General features: G+C 43.3%; 1 protein-coding gene and 1 long non-coding RNA gene across 6 annotated transcripts; one reads left to right on the forward strand and one right to left on the reverse strand.

Moving 5' to 3' along the window:
- Positions 1-51: 51 nt before the first annotated feature.
- Positions 52-20,312, forward strand: LOC123993207 (F-box only protein 38-like). Of its 5 annotated transcripts, none has more exons than XM_046295097.1 (21): positions 52-108; positions 6,524-6,716; positions 7,073-7,218; positions 7,467-7,630; positions 7,850-8,015; positions 8,200-8,475; positions 10,071-10,164; positions 10,258-10,388; positions 11,012-11,182; positions 11,387-11,529; positions 12,623-12,833; positions 13,011-13,160; positions 13,353-13,562; positions 14,193-14,822; positions 14,970-15,070; positions 15,270-15,372; positions 15,509-15,675; positions 16,035-16,180; positions 16,673-16,776; positions 17,664-17,777; positions 18,183-20,312. In XM_046295097.1, the coding sequence occupies exons 2-21, from the start codon at positions 6,586-6,588 to the stop codon at positions 18,359-18,361; spliced, it is 3,537 nt and encodes a 1,178-aa protein (XP_046151053.1). In that variant the 5' UTR covers positions 52-108; positions 6,524-6,585; the 3' UTR covers positions 18,362-20,312. The 5 variants fall into 5 exon arrangements, with proteins under 5 accessions (XP_046151053.1, XP_046151052.1, XP_046151051.1 ...); XM_046295096.1 differs by lacking the exon at positions 52-108 and adding an exon at positions 3,700-4,143 and having other exon boundaries at positions 6,471-6,716; XM_046295095.1 differs by lacking the exon at positions 52-108 and adding an exon at positions 3,700-4,143.
- Positions 1,167-3,591, reverse strand: LOC123993208. Its single transcript, XR_006831394.1, has 2 exons — positions 2,868-3,591; positions 1,167-2,681 (listed from the first exon to the last, which is right to left on the reverse strand). It is a non-coding gene; the product is annotated as an uncharacterized LOC123993208 (long non-coding RNA).

Genomic DNA, 20,312 nt, shown 5'->3' on the forward strand with positions numbered 1-20,312 from the left:
ACCAATCATATCGAGTGGTTCCCATGACGAAATTGACGCTATGCGATCCAAGGCTGGAGACGTTCTTCTGCAAAGATGGCTGACAAAAATACTTGGTTGGAAGCAAATGTAAGTGATTATAACGAGATAACGAATCATGCAAAAAAATGTTGAAGGAATATGTTAGTTAATGTAGAGACAAACGATTATGCATTTTTTGTATCATAAAGCTCATTTACGAAAATAGCGATTTAGCAAGCTAGCTGACGAGCTAACATTAGCCAGCTAGCTTTATGGGTGTTGTGACATGAGTATGAAATTGTAAGTCTGGTTGTTTCACGTTTTAGGGACTCCTGAAACAACCAGCAAACAGTGGGTGTAAAGAATCTAGCTAGCTAAAGCATTTACTGCAAATTGAATGTACACTTTTGTACGCTTCCCTTGCTGATATTTGCCATGCAATGCAGAAAGATGAATAACGTAGTTAGCTAGCTATGTTCTTTGCTTATTGTGCAGTGGAGGATAAAAAATACCTGTATGGATGTGTAGCTAGCTATCTAGCCCCATCTGTGTATGGACCCAAACGTTTGGTATACAAATGAGTTCAGAACCTGGCTATGAATCTCAGCTATCATAGCCAGTTGTATCAACTTCAAAACAGTCTGAATTATATTAATGAAGCCTATGGATTGAGTAGAATATAATTTTGTGCCAAGGATGCAAGTTGTATGTACATTACCATGCATAAGATCACCACATTGGAACCTGTACATTTAATATATTCACTGATCATGTACTCTACCTTGGCAAATAAAGGTGCAGTTCAGGTATGAATGTCTTTGAGATAATTTTTCAGTCATATCCAATACCAGGAGTATCAAATTCCATTCTTTGAAAGATGCTGTATCTGCATGCATGTATTACAATTATACACTTCAACAGTGTTTACCAATCTTGGTCCTGGGACATCAATGGTTACACATTATAACTAAGACTAGAAACAGGATTTAACTAGTTAAAGATTGATTTGTAATTATTATTATTTTTAAACAGTACACTACACTTCCTATGCATCATGTAAATACTCTAAAACTGGTTAATCTCAATATCAAATGCCCTTAATCTGCATTGACCTGATATACATGATAGGTGTAGTATTTCATCAAATGAGACTTAATTTCAACCAGCAGAGAATATGAAACACTTTATTGAAAGAAGTTCATTATCCAAGTGTTATAAATACATGCATTATAAATATAATTGTCATATTATAAATACAAGTTCAATCTGTACTTCAATGCACATCTGTTGTGCATTATGAAAACAGGAAGAGGTGGTGAGAGAGGTGTAAAAGACAAAGGGAAAGAGGTAAGACAGGGGCAGGGAAGGCAGCATATGATTAATGAATCACAGTGCAACCTGTATATTCTCTCAGTTCATCACAATTACATAGTAGTGAAGCTAGACAGTCCGAAGGTTATCATAAAAGCAGGTGAGGTGGCAATGATGGGACATGGGGTTGGCATCCTCTCCCACGTCAAAACATATCTGCAGACTAGAGACAGATAGCATGTTTAAGCCTTGTTTTAATTTTTTATTGTAACCTTGTTAGTCATAATAATCAGGAGGTGAAATGCAAAACTGACCTTGGGTCATTAACTCTGGGACTACTGCATCTATATCTGTATTTCAATGTAAAGCATCTCTTTAATAATACTTCCTGTTGACCTGACTAAGTGACCTCATCTCTGATCATGCTGTGCCCTCCATGTAGCCAGTTCAGATGAGGGAGGGGTTCACCGACACAGCTGATATAACCTAGAGGATTTAGGGAGAAGATGAGAGAGGGATGAAGTGAAGGAGAGAGACTTATTGAGAAATTAAGGTAGCTGAAGACATTGTTAAACAGGAATCTGTGTGTGTGGCCTCACCTGGTGTCCACACCACACTAAGTGGCTGCAGAGTACTTTTGCTGAAAAACATGAACTAACAATATAGCGTAGTTATAGAAATAATGAAGTGTCTTGCTATTCTCCATGGTTGGCCCTCTTGCCTATTTTTTTGAAGGTGCAAGGGGCCACAGTTATACACCTGAGCCTGCTTATACTGCACAACACAATCCATTAATCAGATTGATACGAGCGTGTGGGTTATAGGGTGTCTAATTGTTCTACATTCTTTCAATATGGGTGATTTAAAATAGCCTGTTTTTGTACAGACATCACACCCTTACCTTAACAGCACCCTCGCCTGAGAAGTAGAAATCAAAGGGAGAGAAACTGGGAATTGAATAACTGCAGTTGACATGAAAGAATAGTAAATGGAAGAATATTCTTATTGCAATGTGAATGACTCTTAAAAGAGCCTTTGTGCATCGTGTAGTCTATGGTATTGCCAGGGAACAGCACCCTCTTCGAAGAAGTAGGAGGTGAAGATCTCCCGCACAAGGATTGCCTCTTGCTGCATTGTTGGACCCCATCCTTGAAACATCCTGCAGAGCAGCAGACTTCTCCTCTGGCAGACGGCAGCGAGCTGCAGATCCCCTCCTGGTCCTCGTGTCCATCCTCATGAAGTTATGCAGGACACTGGTAGCCTTCACACACCTGAAATCCTCCAGGAGGCAGTACCAGATGGCCCTCCTGGTCACCCAACCTTGCAGTGCCCTACACCTTAACTGTAGGCACTCATTTGTTACAAGGTATCTGTAGGAATATGGAAGACAATGTAATTATTAGACTTCTACATCACCAGGTCATTGTGGATTACAAAAGTATAATATCCCTAATAAATTATGATAAGATTGGATTGATAGATGCATGGGCACACATGTGCATGTGACAATAACAGGATCATATCAAGGATAGCATCACAAATTAATACAGAAATACCACTTGAAGCTTGATGATAAGTTGATCGTTTGAATCAGCTGCGCAGTGTTAAGGCAAAAACAACAATGTGCACCCCTTTGAGTCCTCAGGACCAGGACTGAGAACCACTCCACTTCATATGTAGACATGCTTTCATAGCCCTCTTTTTCTGAGGACAGAAAACCTCACAAGAAACAGACTTCATTATAGTCCAATTACACCGCACTGAATATTATGTTACTATTATCTCCATCCTCACTTCTAGAGACAGGAACAACACAAAAGTACCTGCCCTAACCAGAATAGCATACTCGCAGTTGGGGCTGCTATCCTATCACCCTCCTCCATGGCTATTAGCTAGCTAGCTACAAATTAATTTGGAGTTTGTTTTTCTACAGTGATAAATGCATCAAGATAGCTAGCTAATATGAAGTTAAGTAGATGGTGATATTGCATTCACTTAGATATCTATACAGTATGTGAAGTTAGCTCATTTAGCAGCTCATTTGATTTAGCCTGCACTGTAGTTAGTTAGCTAATAATATATCGTTGTTTTTTTACATTTTCGAAATGTATTTACTTACTTGAATAGGTTCTCCCAGCCATGTGGACAATTGGAAACAGGGCAGAAAAGTGTGTTTGTCACCAGAGCATTTTCGAGGATATTACTATTGTACTAATTAATAACTAGACGTTCATACAAACTTGCTATGTTGAATTCTTGACGCACAATCGAACTTGCTGCCAGCACGCCCACAAGCGAGTCACAATGGGCGGCCTAAGCGGCGCGCGGCAATTTACCGCTATCTAGTGTACATTCACAGTAGGGCGGAGCGTTTGTATGGCGGAAGCACGTCTCTGATCTGAGCGCAGAAATCGAGGTACGCGTGTATGGCGGAAGTACGTCTCTGATCTGAGCGCAGATATCGAGGTGCGAGTTCATCTTTCATATGCTGTGTTTATCGGACCTCCTGGAGACAGACAGAGAGGCCCGGTCCAAGTCCTCAGACAAGGATTAGTTCAGATAGAACCACCGGATAACTAAAACTGTTTTTCAGTGCTTGCCACTGCCGCAAAAGGCTTTAAGTTACTTCCACGGGTGTCGGGTGGGGATGTTGTTAGCCAGCCAGCCAGTTAGCTAGCCAGCCAGCTGTCTGAGTCAACCTGTATTGAGCGATTGAAAGCTTCGAAGAAGAGTCAACTTGCTTGCAAGCCAACTGACGAGAACCTGTATAGAACTTGGAAAGAATCAAATGTTCCTCAGCCCTCTCTTCGTGAATTCTCACTAGCCTGAAAGGTGAATGTTGCTTAGCAAAACATGCTACAAAGCTAGCTGGTAATAGCTAGTCATTGCTAACTGTTTGTGTTTTGGGGTGGCCCGTGCTTGTTAATTGTTACTTTGCTTTATTTATGTCCATTGTCTCACTTTTTAGTAGGTTTCGTTCGTTTGCTGGAGATGTATTTGGTCTTCTAAAATGCTGTCATGTAATAGGAAGCCTTGGTGGCTTTTTATGGCTTTCAGTTTATGCAGAAATACTGTAATGAACACAGTAGCTTGTTAGCTAGTTAAGTTAGCATTAGCTACCTGGCTATTGTGTTAATTGGTGTGTTAAGCAGCCTATAGAGCACCACAGTGGAGATGTCATAATACCCATAAAACCTAGTAGTCCAACAGGGAAATGGTTCCAACCGTTTTTCCATCATTCATTTTTCCCATAGTTTTTTTTAGAAACACTTAAAATAAGGGCTGTGTTTCGTGTAGGCTTACCCTGGCATGACTTTTTGATAACCGTGTAAATCTCTCCAGGACAAGGTGACTTTTGTCAGTATATCCTGCTTTATTTACTGATTCTAAAATGCTAATAAGCATCAAAGTAGACAAATGCAAAACTACAAATCCCTGCAAGCTCCTGCATGTCATCTTTAGTGGACACCTTTACTACCAGGTATTGTGTCAATTTAAAACGTACACATGACAGTTCACAGAATTGTCAATTTTAAATAAATGTAGCCCGTTACATTTAGCTAACATTGGATAGTTAATCCAGAGATTCTTAACACCTTTGCCTCTGCAGTCTTGCCCAGAGCCTGATATCATTTGTAGTTCTTTGTGATAGCCACATTAGCAGCTAATTACTTTTGGGATAATTGTAGGCGAATATATTGATAAGTTACTTTGTCCTAGAGATATTTACAGGGTTATCAAAACGTCATGCGATGTACATGAGAAACAGCACTTATTTTAAGGTTTTTCTAAAATCCCCTATGGGGGGAAGTGAATGGTGGAAAAGATGATTGAAGCTATCTCCCTGTTTGACCTCTAGCTTTTATGGGTATTGTGACTCATACTGTGGTACTCTGTTGAATGAACTCAATAGTTAAGCTACTGATTGTCTGAACCAGAACCTGGCTTTACATGATACGTTGAATATGGCGACTCTCCTTTAAGCCCAGGAAGCAGCCATTCAACTAGCCAGATTAAATAACAACCTTCCTGGGCTTAATAAAGGAGAATCGGCATATGCAACATCTCCTGTAAGGCCAGATTCTGGTTCACTGATTGGCTAGTTGTATTGCTGTGTAGTGACGATCTCATTATGAAATTACAATAACTCTTCAATAGATGGCATGTGGCTAAGTGAAAAGCTTATTGTATGTGAGCTATATGTAGCTAGCATTTGACATGAAAAAGTTAGTCTGAGCCAATTCCTGACAGATAACTTGTCAGTCATGGGTCTCTGTAGCTCAGTTGGTAGAGCATGGCGCTTGTAACGCCAGGGTAGTGGGTTCGATCCCCGGGACCACCCATACGTAGAATGTATGCACACATGACTGTAAGTCGCTTTGGATAAAAGCGTCTGCTAAATGGCATATATTATTATTATTATATTATCTATAGCTAACCTGGTCTCGGAGCATTTTGTATTATTCGGCACGTAAATCCAAGACACTCCATTTAGTTTGATATGTTATATCTTTGTTTCATATGGTGTGTATTAATTTTATGGATGTCCATCACCCATTTCGTTAGCTAGGCTAGGGTTTAGGGTTAAGTTTAGGAGTTAGGTAAAGGGTTAGGGGAAGGGTTAACTAGCATGCAAAAAAGTGGAAAGTAGTTGAAAATTTGCTAAAGTTGTCCTTGATGAGATTTAAACTCACAAGCTTTGGCTTGCTAGTCTTCACATTATATGCCCACCCATCCACCCCGACCAACCATACCAAATGTAACACATCATACTAATTTGAGTGTCTCAGATTTACTATGTTACATGTAGTCTATGAAACCAGGCTGCTATAGCCACCTAAACTTAACTCCATGATTTAAGATGGCAGTGACTAGTGTGGGTGGACTGTAGTTCCGATGTCAAATATATTTTTTATCTTAAATTCCGTATTTCAGCATCCAAAGAATAGCCCGCGTTTATACAAACTTATGTGATGTCAGTACTCCAGTCAGCCCACACTAGTTGCTGATCAACTCCATCGTAAATCATTGAGTCTGCAAACATTGTCATATTTACTTATTACTATCTTTTTGTTCAAGTAATGCTTGGTGACTTGAGTATCTTCCACAAAGTACGGCATCTTTATTCCAGACTGAGGGAAAAAAATGTTCTCTTGCAGAAGTGTCATCATTTGAGAGTTTGCGTGTCCTTGTGTGCATGCCTGAATAACAGGGCCCGCGTGAGAGGGAGTGAGTTTGTTACCTTCTCTGGGTGAATATCTCACTGCCCTGGACATGATGGGCCCGAGGCGGAAGTCCACCAAGACACAGCTCGCCAGTGGGGGAGCTGCCAATCCTTACAGACTGGAGGAGCCCAAGGACTACATCAATGAACTCTCCCATGAGGTCCTCTGCCACATATTCCGGTCAGTGAGTGTCAAAGAACAGAATTCAATGGGGGTATCCCCCAAAAGGCACCCCATTCCCTATATAGTGCACTCACTTTGACCAGGACCCCTATGGTCAAAAGTAGAGCACTATATAGGGAATACGGTGCGATTTGGGACAAAAGCGTTATTTGACACTGTTCACCCTCTGACATGACAATGTGATGTCATCATTGGTCCTTGCTTGGACTGAAAATCTCAATGTGCTTTTACAAAATCTGATTATTTTACAATTTAACTTTTTATTTTTTTGACCCTCAAAGGTGATACTCTGCCACAATGACCAGGATAGGGTAGCTGTAAATAATTCCCTCCTTTATCCCCCCTCCATGCAGGTATCTGCCCATGCAGGACATCATGTGTATGGAGTGCCTTTCTCGGAAGCTTCGGGAAGCGGTGACACTGTACCTGCGGGTTGTGAAGGTGGTGGACCTGTGTGCTAGCCGTTGGTGGGAGTACATGCCCTCAGGTAGGCAGAGAGGTACATGGCAAGTTTGGAAAGTAGCAGGAGGATATTGATGATGCATATCATCCTTTAGGGTACAGAATAGTTGATCATTGATTTTGAAGCACTGTCAAACATAAATGAACCTTAAAGTCTAAAGCAGCTAAGATTGTAGGTAATATATACATACTCTGATATTGAATGATTGTGGGCTTACAAAACAAGTGTCAAGGCACTCTTTAGTTAACCCTCTGGAACTGTTTTGGCCTGGTGCCATGGAGCAGGATTCACAGACTGCAGTTTCCTCATGCTGCTGAAGAAGATGCCAGACCTGGAGCAGCTGTATGGGCTTCATCCCCGCTACCTGGAGCGCCGCAGAGTCCGGGGATACGAGGCCTTCAGTATCCCAGGAGTACTGGAGGCACTTCAGGCCTGCCCCAACCTGCTGGTGAGTCTGGGTCTAACAGACCGGGCCAGGAACAATTGTGACTGTCATGTTTTTCATTTCAGAAAATAGGTGAGGTGATCTTGAAAGCCTTTTTAGGTTGACCTAAATATCTTTATATTGATGTGATCCATTTTGAGTTATACCATTGCTATGATACTGTATTACTCCTAAATGTTTTGCTAGGTTTGTCTACACTAAGATGTCTTTGTCTATCTGCAGGGAGTGGAGACGTCTCATCTGGAGTTGGTGGAGGCAATCTGGAACTACATGCCTCAGGTCCACATCCTGGGGAAGTTCCGCAACCGCAACGGGGCGTTCCCCATTCCCCCTGAAAACAAGCTCACCATCCCAATCGCAGCCAAAATACAAACCCTGCATCTTGTCGGTGAGTGTATCAAGGACTAGGCATATATCTCCCAATCTGTTTAGGTCATGGCACCCTAGACTGGTAGCAGATCTGTGTGGGCTTTCGCAAACTCTGTTGTGCTCAATGGCATAATGAATAATTACCAGACTAATGACACTCACCACAGTGTACTAACTCGATGTACTCCTCTCTTACATCCCAGGGGTGAATGTGCCAGAGATCCCGTGCGTCTCCATGCTAAGACACCTGTACCTGAAGTGGGTTCGCCTCACCAAGCCCCAGCCCTTCAAAGACTTCCTGTGTGTCAGCCTGCGGACCTTTGTGATGAGGAACTGCGCCGGCCCCACCAACTCTCTGAAGTACGTGCCCCTGGTGACGGGCCTTGCCTCGGCCCGCAACCTGGAGCAGCTGGAGTTGGTCAGAGTGCCCTTCCTTGGGGGGCTCATCCAGCATGTGGTGGAGGACAGCTGGAGGTCAGGTAATGAAGGACCATCATAATTAGATTTAATTCAGTACATCTGGGGGTGTGTGTGTCATGCTCAATAATGGGCCAGTTTCCCTGACCCAGATTAAGACTAGGACTAAGGACTAAAAACATGGTCAATAGGGAACCTTAATAGCAGGTATTTTTAGTCCGGCACTAGGCTAAATCTGTGTCTGGGAAACCAGTCCAATAAGTATCAGGGTGTCCACGGTTCCTTAACGTCTTACATTAATGTATCTGATTTAAAGGGGCCGCAGGGTAGTCTAGTGGTTAGAGCATTGGCCAAGTACCTGAAAGGTTGTCAGCTCAGGGATTTGAACTTGCAACAATGTACAAATTGTTCTTTCTGCCCCTGAACAGGCAGTTAACCCACTGTTCCTAGGCTGTCATTGAAAATAAGAATTTGTTCTTAAAACTGACTTGCCTAGTTAAATAAAGTTGTTTTTTTTAAAGGGTGAAAAAGGCCCTGAGTCTTAAAATGTCTTAAATTCAGTTCTCAAAGGTCTTAAAAAATGTGACCATGACTACAGTTTTTGCATTATATTGTGCCACTGCCTAATTGTTGTTGAAAATTAGACACCGACATTGCCCTCCTCTTACCGACGCAATTTTGCTTATGTCAGTGATTAGGCTATACAACGTCCCTGCAGATGTTTGTGTTCTAAAACCATTATTTCGTCAACAGTAATGTGCATTAACCTGCTTCCTGCAATGAAAGTATTTGCCCTGTTGCTGTTTCACTGCTGGCTCGCACTCATGCGCCTCCCTTTTGCACACGGAGTTGAAGGGAAAGATGCATTTTGATAAGCGCAAGCATACTGACTGACAGTTGAGCAACATTTTGAAAATGTAGGCTAATTGCAGTAAACAATTAAAACAACTACCGCTACTGTTTAAAAAGAATAGGAGTCTCAGCTTTGCGAGCATAACAATTATTTCTCAACTGTCAATAGAGGAAATAACACCACTTTACAAACTATGTAATTGAGATGATGCGCCATTTGCGCTGATTACATCAAGTAGCCTATGTAGGCCAACCAATGGAAAGTTTTTGTAGGACATTATACATTTACTGTCAGATCAATTCCAGGGCTGTCTAGCAACAATCATATTTAGAGTTAGCAATCTAGCTAATGTGTTTTGAGTTCCCACTTTCTCGTGTGGTACATGAAAATGGCGTTTTTCTGACAATTTTAAAGACTAAAATTTGAAAGTAAAATGGGGCGACATCAGTTGGACGTTCCAAGGACCTATTAGACATGAGCAAGTAACGTTACTGTCAATAAAACAGCATTATTTAGCTAATCTGGTCATGATAGAGTCATGCTTCAGGCAACCGCCATCATCGCTAACGTACAAACAGTAGCTAACTAGATAGGTCACCCCTCAAATTAGGCACTAATGTGTTTTGATTTCACAAGCATAGTTTAGGCCAATATGCATAAATATAAATAAACATGCAGGCAAATGAATCTCTAGAGCCAAAAATATATTGGATTATTCTGAATCCTTTTTTGACATGTTGCACATCAAAATGCATTCCATGAACATGCTAGATGAAATGGCTATACCTACCCTTTGTGCCCCAGGTGGATTTCGCAATTTGCACACTATTGTATTTGGTGCCTGTAAGAATGCACTTGAAGTTGACCTGGGCTACCTCATCATCACTGCTGCACGCAGGTAAGCGAAGAACTCACTAATTGAGTAAAGCAAATGGATAAACGTGATGAATAGTGAGATTTAGCTAGTGCTTGGTTTTATTTGTGTATCTAGATTACATGAAGTTCGAATCCAGCCTTCCCTAACCAAAGACGGGGTGTTCTCTGCACTGAAGATGGCTGAGCTGGAATTTCCCCAGTTTGAGACTTTGCACCTTGGATACGTCGATGAGTTCCTATTGCAGTGTGAGTCGGTTAAGGCCTAAGTTGTTATCTAAAACGTATAATATTTTATAGTTGTATACACTGGCCAGTGTATTAGGTACACCACCCCGTTCACAAAAATGGTTCACTCCTACAGACAGTGAGTCATGTGGCCATGGCTTGCTATATAAAGCAGGCATCGGTATTCAGTTACTGTTCGATTAAACGTTAGGAAGTGCCAAACGCTCTGCGGAGTGGTCACTAGCTGGAATGTCTTAAAATCAGATTACAAAAAAAAACCTAACCATAACCACATTGCTAACCCTAATGCCTAACCTTAAATTAAGACCAAAAAGCAAAAAAAAAATATCTTGAACTTTTCAGATATAGTCAATTTTGACTTTGAGATTGCCCATCTTGCGGAAACCTGCCTACAAAACACATTGTCTATGGGCAAAGGATATGAATACCACTCCTTACACTTTCCTACTTTCCTCCCCTTTACTACTGTACCTCATAATCTACTTTCTGAAACTATTTAAATAAAAAATACGTAGCTAAGTAGGACGATGCTCCATAAAAATAAAAAGTCTAGCCTTTTAACTGCAGGTTATGGTTATGCTATTACATAAAATGTATTGATTGTAATGTATTTTCTTGGTTAGGTAAAATGAGTCACTCTGAGCTTGTGAAGTATGGCCTGGCTGACGTCATTGAAAACCCAGGTATCATCACGGACATCGGGATGAAGGCTGTCAACGAGGTGTTCTCCTCCATCAAGTATCTGGTCATATACAACTGCCCCCACCTCCACAACCCACACAAGTGGATTACAGGTAATGGACCAAATCATCTGTTTGTGGTTTTTAGGGTCTTTTTATTTGTTTTTAAACTTTTTTAAATACCTTGCCTGAAGCAGTATGCTTTCTTAGCTTTGATGAAACAGATCATTTTATGGGTTTTTACTTAAATGACTAGGGCAGGCTCATGAACATTGAAAGCTTAGAGGACACTGAGAACTGTGTCTGTGTTGTCATCAGACCACTCGCGGTGGAGTCGCTTGGTGGACCTGACTCTGGTGCGTTGCCATGCCATCAAGCTGGAGTCGTTCAGCCAGTTCATTGAACTGCTTCCCAGCCTGGAGTTCATCTCCCTGGACCAGATGTTCAGAGAGCCACCCAAGGTAAGTCCACTGCACTGGGCACCCCTCATGACAGTGGAGAGAAAATTGACATTTTTGAGTTTTGTGCAATTTTGCCATGGGTTGGAGAGGAAAATAAGCCGTTTTACAGTTAATTTACTGGAATTCTATACATTTTGTCATAGGGTGTAGATAAATGTTTGTAGTTTTTAATATATCTATGTGAGACTGACTAACAAAATCAATGTGGACCCCCGGCCAGTAATTCGACCATGATAACAAGTTTAGATAGCTGGCCGCTAAACTAATTTAATAATGTAAAAAATGTTAGCTGACATGGGCTAAGTGACTGACCTAACAAGATAACTGCTGATGCAAAACAACATTTCGAAATCTACTACACGGGGGGTGCAACTTTTTTTTCATACGGGTGTTTGAAATCAAACCCCACTATCCTGGTTTTGCAAGCCATGTGCTACCAAAAGAGCTATAGACTAGAGGACCAGATATAGAATATTAACCACCTTGGATGTGATCTAACAACACAGGGATTGTGACTGAATATGTAGTTCTATGCTTAGTCCAGACTGGACAAAAATGTTAACACCTCATCGGTCCGGGTTCCCATTATTTATTTTAATTGTATTGTTGGTCATAAAAGACATTAAGAACACCAGCAAATCAGCTCCATGTGAATTTAATTTTGGAAATCTGTTGCAAAGTATTCCCATGCATAATAAAAGTGATATACACAGTGTACTAAATATTAGGAACACTTGCACTCACTCAATATTAGGATGGTGTTCCTAGTGTTTGGTATACTCGATGTATGTGATACAAATGTAAACAAGGTTTGAAATTCTTATGTTTTAGGAAATATCTGTTTGGGCTTCTTGTGGTCAATTTGTAGTCTACAAATGATTTGTAATTATGTTCTGGCCCCCTGACCATCTGCTCAATAAATAATCGGTCATGATGGTCTTTGATCTTTTTTTGTATTTATTAAGTATCCCCATTACTACACTTCCTGGGGTCCAGCAACATTAAGGCAGTTACATAAAATGCTAAATATTACATGAAATTCCATAACACTTTACCCGATACATTTAGTGTGTTCCCTCTGTTTCTCCCTCAGGGCTGTGCCCGTGTGGGTCTGAGTGCTGGCACTGGGATAGGGGTCTCCTCTGCCCTGGTCAGCAACCAGAACTCTAACAATGACAATGACAATAACAACAACAACAACCACCAGAACAACAACAACAACGATGGACCCAACATCCCACCGCACAACAATGACAACGAGGAGGGTGCAGCTGTCGTGCCTCAACCTCAACACAGGGCCGAGGGTACCCTGCTGCTCGCATTGTTAAACATTACTACTTGACAGTGTTATAACATTGCTACATTTTTGTTAAAGTTGTAATGACATTGTCAACATGGCTACTATTGCTGACATTGGGGGATCTTAGCTGCGTAATGTACCGCTACAAACTCATGACCTTACTTCTTTTCCTCTCCTCCAGAGCTTCCTGAGGTGAACGGGATGTTGCAGGATGAGAACATCGAGGCTGAGGCCGTGGTCCAGGCCTGGCCTGCAGATGAGATGGAACCCCCTGGTCCCAGTCAGCCTGCTGCCAACCCTCGGCCAGACAACGCAGACGAGGAGCAAGCAGGTCTGGACAGAACTAACTCTACTACAGTGGCACATATTTCAGCGAGTTTACATGAGAACGGACTTTTCTCATTTTATTTGTTTTTCTCTCCACTATTTTCTCTATTTCTCATCTCCTCAGTCAGAGATAAACAGACCATCTTGCTCCCCGCTCTTTTTTTTTTCTTCTGTGTTTCTCCACCGCACCCTATAGGGCCCAGTGGTGTTCAGTGTGTGGTGAAGAAACCTCCAGTGGTGATTTTCGACTCGGACAGTGAGGATGAGGAGGGCCCTGCCAGAACCCAGGCTCCAGGGCAGCCCCAGCAGCAGCAGCAGCAGCAGCAACAACTGACCACTTATCCTCCTGAACCACCGCAGCCCACTGGCAAGACTGCCACTGCTGAGGAGGCAGCCACACACATTAGTGAGTCTCTAAAATGTAGAGATGGGCACGGTTATTCAAAATATCTGAACTGTTTTAACTTGTGAGTTTTAGGTTTGTTAATATAGGCCTAAAAAATAATAATGTAAAGTTGTCTCAGTTAAATATGATATTTTCCCCTCTTCAATTAGCGATGACAAGCGCACCTAAGGGAGGTTTCACGAGACCTGGCACCGATCAATTCAAAACACTTACCAGAAAACTGTCTTGAAACAGAATCTGTTCTATCATGGCGAGCATCGGACTTCTCTTTCACTGTTGTTGTTAGCTAAAAATACCACAACAGCGGACGGGCTGCTATTTTCCTGTATCTCTTTCCTCTGCAATTGCCCCAATCTGATTCATCAAGCAATTGTTTTATTTGGATTATCTGGATATTCGAAAGAATTTCAGGTTATTATTTGAATGGTGAAATCATTTCAAATGCTCATCCCTACTCCTCACATCAAAAATCAGCTCTTTCAATTATGATAGATTGTAAGAGATCGTAAGAACCTGGTTGCTGACAATGAAAATTAAATTTCAATCCTTGCCATAAAACTCAAAATGGCTTCTAAGGCTTATATTTACATTTTATTATTGTGAGTTCTGTGCTGTGTTTGTGTGTTGCAGATAAAGGGAAGACGCCCCTGCGTCGACGAGGGCCACCCCTGCAGGAGCCCAGCTGTGAGAAGGGTTGCCAGGTCACCAGTGAGCAAATCAAAGCTGACATGAAGGCTGCAACTGAGGTCCCTGACAAAGACAAGAACTCCAAGGAGCCTGCTGCAGGGACAGGGGCTGCTGGGGGGGCGGGCTGTACCACGGGGGGCTGTGTCTGCTCTGTCCACTGGAGAGAAGACTCTGCTAACCAGGAGGAACAGTCCAGAGCCCGGGCAGGGGACGAGGGTACAGTCAGGACTCGCTGCACCTGCAGTAGGGCTCGCCCCATCCCAGAGGGAAGGACTCGAAGTGGGCCCAACCACCCAGCCTCTGGAGGGGCAGGAGGAGGGGACAGGACCCCAGAGAGGAGGCAGGATCTGGGGGAGGGAGCAGGCGCAGAGGGGCTGGAGGCCAGGGACCCTGCTGAAGAGAGCCTGGCGAGGGGCGTGCCTGAGGGGCACCGTGGTGAGAGGATGTTGGGTCAGAGCTCCAGGGAGGCCAGCGTAGAGCCCCAGCCCAGAGGGTTAAGAGATGGCTTCCCCAGGCGACCTGTCACCCGCGCCCGCAGCAGACTGTCATCTGTACCTCTGGTGTCTGAGTCAGGTTAGACAGGGGATAAGCAGTCCCTCTGTAATAGCATGAAACGTATTGTGAGGCTGATCATTTGAAATGTAGGCCATATTGTCAAGGCTTTGAAGGAAAGCCTGTGAAAAATGAGTTTCTCATAGTTGCTATTGTTTTGTCATGCAGAGTTGTCCAATTCCAAGCCTCGGGTCACTGTAAAGAGGAAACGCACAGCAGACAAGTCCACCAGCACCAGCGACCCGGTCACTGAGGACGACCATGTACAGGTAGGACCACTACACATACTAGGAAGAGACTCACTGTTCCTGAGCAAAGCGGCACAGAAATAGATTGGACACCTTATTACCAGTACATAGGAAATAGGCCAGGTTGCCATTTTGGAACGAAGCCATACATGGTCAAATTAAGGAATCTATATTAAATGCAGCATCCTTCCTTTGCTTATCCCTCCCTATTGCTGTTCAGGTGCTGACGCTGAAGTCCAAAAACCTAGTGGGAATCACCCTTACAAACTGTGGCATCACTGACCTGGTGTTGAAGGACTGCCCTAAGATGATGTTTGTTCATGGTAGGTTTCCCTTCTATATTCTCCCTCGATATATGATCAAGGCTTGATAATGAACATAATTAGTGGGACGTTCTGTCATACGAAGGCTAAATCCCAAATCGCCCCATTTGGCCATCCCCTCTCTGTGTCCCTCCAGCCACGCGCTGCAGAGTGCTGAAGCACCTGAAGGTGGAGAGTGCCCCCATAGTGAACCGCTTTGACTACGCCCAGTGTAAGAAGCTGGACATGGAGCAGGTCCTGGATCAGATCCTCCGCATGCCCCCGGAGAGAAACCGCATCATCTACATGCGCCCCATGCAGCAGGTCAGTCAGAACCACAGACTTCCTCCCTGGAACCTGTTCATTTCCAAATGAAATTTACACTGAATTAAAAACATATGGCTTCCACGGGAAATGTGAGCATGATTTCTGGCTAAATCCTAGCAGAAGTATCCCCCGTTTAAATTGTAAAACATTACCTTTATTTAACTAGGCAAGTCAGTTAAGAAAATTTTCTTATTTTCAATGACTGCTGAGGGTTAAGGGGCAGAACGACAGATTTTTTAGCTTGTCAGTTCGGGGATTCAATCTTGCAACCTTTCGGTTACTAGTTCAACGCTCTAACCACTAGGATACATGCCGATATGGTTTGTAAACCTTGTCCTACTCTGACCTTGTCCTAGATTGACTCTCTGGCCCTGGAGAGGAAGCTGTTCCGTGGGCCGTACCCCTACCACATCGCCATCATCCACGAGTTCAGCAACCCTCCTAATGTCAGGAACAAGGTCAGAGTACGCAGCTGGATGGACACCATCGCCAACATCAGCCAGTGAGTCATAGATATTGCTTGATAATACCTTTTTTAATATCCCTCTTTTTCTGGATTTGGTTAGATGTTTCAATTTCCAATAGTTTTTCTTAACTTTTATTTAACTAGGCAAGTCAGTTAAGAACAAATTCTTATTTTCAATGACAGCCTAGGAACAGTGGGTTAACTGCCTGTTCAGGGGCAGTACCTTGTCAGCTCGGGGGTTTGAACTTGCAACCTTCCGGTTACTAGTCCAACGCTCTAACCACTAGGCTACCCTGCCGCCCCAATAATATTATAGTATAATATTTAGTGGGTTGCTGCCAGTCTTTCCTCCAATAAGATGGCCCGGTGTCATTCTCACTACGGCCAGCAGGTTGCGCTGTTGATTCTCTCCTGACCCTATTCAGCCATCCTGTACTAGACTGTTGGGCTGGTGATCAAGGACCAATGCCCATTTCCTTCCTTCATCTAAAAACCCAACATGAATAACCACTTTCATTTAATCAACAGGGAACTCATCAAGTACGAGTTCTTCCCCGAAGCTACACGGACGGAAGAGGATATCAAGAAGTATCCCAGCTACCCCTGGGGCCGAGACATTTACACCTTGGAGGGTGAGATGAAGTGCTGTCTAAAACCCTTTGAGACTGGGTCTCGGTCTCTTCACAGCAAAGCTACATCCTTCTCTAGTCACTCTATTCTACATCATTTCTATTAATAAACCATGTGAATAGTGCTGGTCTACTGGGATCTCTACAGTCCAATTAAGGCCAGCTGTGGAGTCACACTAAATGATTCTTCACTTGGTCGTGAGGATTCTCGATACCACCTTTTCTCGCTAAAACAAGGATGTGATAAGATAGCTAGAACGAGCTGATGGCTCAAAGCAGCCTCATAAAAGTTTTCAGTCAGACGTTCACGCTTGCAAGTAAACGCATGCTAGTAGTAGTCATCGCTCCTGCTCGAGAGTACACATTCTGGGTGATGTGTCATCTCACTGGCTGCTCCTCTGGAGAGCTTTTATTGGCTATTGCTGATCGCCATTTTCAAATCTTGTCATTACATATCTACCACTACCAGAGCGTTGCAGATTTTGTGCCGATAAAACCAAACATGTTTGAAAATACCGGGACGTCTGGGACTGCTCGAAGACTAGATCGGTAGCCCTAAAAATTGCGTCTCTGGCCCACTCGCATTAAACGTGCGTCGGCCCCGAGTAGACAACAACATGGGGATTTTTGTCTCCGATGTCAAACTTGTCTGGGACTGCTAAATCGGGGCCAAAATCGCGTAGTGTACACCGGCTCTAGTGGTTTTCCATGCTTCATTCATTGGCCCCCTCTGGCTTTCATGATTCAAGACCTACATTGTGTTTCTTCACTTTACCCTTGCAATTTTGGGGTGGTAGCTACTCTGCCCTGCCTGATGTAGCTTGTCTCTCGTGTGTGTGTGTGTGTGTGTGTGTGTGTGTGTGTGTGTGTGTGTGTTTTACTGTCTGTAGGACTGGTAGATGAAGCGCCCTACTCCATGATCACAGACTTCCCCTGGCTCCGTACCCTACGGACAGCTGATCCCAACAGCTACGCACGCTATGACTTTGAGGATGATGAGAGCAGTGAGTTGACCGTCTCCCCTGTCCAGTTGTCACCATCTTTACCTACCTGCTATACACATGTGCTCAACCTGGCGACAGTGACTAGCAAACCTGCTCCCTTATTTTTAGGATCATTGTCAGTTGTGTTATATGAGAACTGTGATCTGTCTCTTGAGGCATTCAAATGAATAGAATGGAATGCACCTTTTAGGGCCTACTTCCCTGATAGGTACCTTCTCGGTAGCACTCTTGAGTCTGCTTGTCAATCATAAGGTGCTAGCCACATTCAATGATGCCATAATGGGTGGACTGACAGCTATTTTGAGTGTACCCATGAGTTTACCAAATTACGATGGTGTAAGGTTTCTAGCCCGTTCCACTCATTTGCTATGGTACCAACCATCCTCTCCCGTGTCTCTCCTGCAGCCACCATCTACGCCCCGCGGAGGAAGGGCCAGCTCTCGGCAGACATCTGCATGGAGACCATCGGTGAGGAGATCTCGGAGCGGCGCCAGACGCGGCATGGGGTCTTCCAGCGTGTGGTGGTGGTCTTCATCCACTACTGTGACGTACGGGGCGAACCTGTGGACGATGACTACATCTAGTGCCTCCTGTTTTGTCCTGGACTGGGGGAGAGACCTGAGAGGGAGGGGAGGAGGTCTTGAGTGGAGACCCAGCACCCCTGGTGTCTACCTGCCAGGCTCCTACTGTGACCATTGCACCCACCCACCCAATGTTGAGAACCAGTGCTTGACAGAGTTTTCAATGGAGCTCCAGGGAGGGGGCACTGGAGTGTCTGTCTCGAGTTGCCTTGTTTTGTATTTTCTGACCTTACATGAAGGGAGAGCGAGAGGCTGCTCAGTGGGTTGGTTGTCTTCTCACAGCCATTGTTTAGGGTTTTTCTCAGTGGGGGAATGACAGCTCCTTGACCTTAGAGGAGTTAAAGCTCTGCTCTTGCCTGCCATTCGTACTCATAGATACGCGATGTTGATCTTTCCATGCACTACCTCGCCGTATAGGTGATGTTGAAACTATGTATGGGGGACCTGCGTATATGTTAAAGCACCCAGGGAAGTGTGTATGCCTATGTTATTGTATAAATCTGAGATCTGCACCGAGAGAGAACCACGTACCTGAGCTTGGAGAATTGAAAGGGCAGTGCTTAGTATTCTGTTTTCACCAAGATGTTATTTTTCTTGAGGGTTTTGAATTCCCTTTTTGTGTTTTGGCAAGATTTCCACTGGAATGGCGGAATATCAGTTTTCGGGAGTTTGGTGTTTTCACCTACCTCTGGTGCTGACAAAGACACAAGCTTTAGAGAAGCACCCTCAAGCTAGATGCTAGAAGTGCCCTTAGATTTGTTTGTAAAAAAAAAAGAAAGAAAAATAACTTGTTTTCCCTAATTTATTTATGCTTTGTTTTAATTTGTATTTTCTATGTTTTAGTCCTTCACCTCTGTTCCTGAGGTCTGTTGTTGTTGTTGGGGAGGGGGGGTGGGTTCATTAGGTGTGCATTATGACTGGTCTGTCTTGCAGAGTTCTGTTTACCTCACGACTTGGTAAAACAAGAGCGAGAGAGAACTGCGGCGGTATCAAAATAAATTTGTTACCAATTAATTCCCCCCGTCAATTCTCCTGTAAGCTGTTCCTAAAGAAAAGGGGGAAAAAAAGAAATGGCATTCATTGTTAAGCATCTTTCATGCATACAAATAATTTAAGAATTCTCCCCGCCTCTAATTGAACCCACATTTCTAGAGACTTCAAGAATGGCACTGGCTGGTTGTTTTTGAACAAGGGTCATGGCTAGTGAGGGTCGTAAAAGCATGTCTCATTCATCTCTAGATGACTGCAAGCATGCAGACCGTATCCAAGCAAGATGACCTTCAACACATGAGCACCACAGTGTGTCTTATGTGGTATAATAATACTTCTCTTTAGGAAGCACAACCAAGTTTTGTTCATGTATGTGCATGGCACTGGAACACAGAAGGAAGTAGGAGAAAGAACAGTACAGGAATGTACCATATGTTCTGAAGCTTCTTTTCTAGGTCTCTGAATTAGTGAAAAAGACACTTCGATGTTCCCTGGTCTCTCCTACCCTTTGGATGTTTGAGTTTCACACAGGCTCTTCGGCAGGAAGTCAGATGGTGTATGCAAGCAAACAAACACGCATTTTGTCTTAACTACGCACGCAATGCTGAATCTGTTAACTGTGAAAGAACCCAGTGTTCCTGTTAGTCGAGGAAATACATTTTTGAAGGGCACTTTAAGAGTCGGATAGAAAAAAAAAAGCCTTTTAAAGTGTGATAACCCCCTTCTTGCTGCTCTACTTTTTTCTCTTGTCTGGGTGACTCCCTCCACCCTCTTCCAAAGCCAGGCTACTAATGCTTGTGAAGTTAATCTAGAAACACGCTAAGCTCTGCAGAAAACCTGTGTACAAAAACCCATGTACAGATGTGCTGTATTTAATGGATCTTCCAAGATTTGTTTTATATGTTTATATAAAAAAAACTATTTCACATAATAAAAAGGGAGAACTGAATCAAGTGGAGCACCA

The sequence above is a fragment of the Oncorhynchus gorbuscha genome, linkage group LG13, assembly GCF_021184085.1.
Source record: "Oncorhynchus gorbuscha isolate QuinsamMale2020 ecotype Even-year linkage group LG13, OgorEven_v1.0, whole genome shotgun sequence".
NCBI classification, from domain to species: domain Eukaryota; kingdom Metazoa; phylum Chordata; class Actinopteri; order Salmoniformes; family Salmonidae; genus Oncorhynchus; species Oncorhynchus gorbuscha.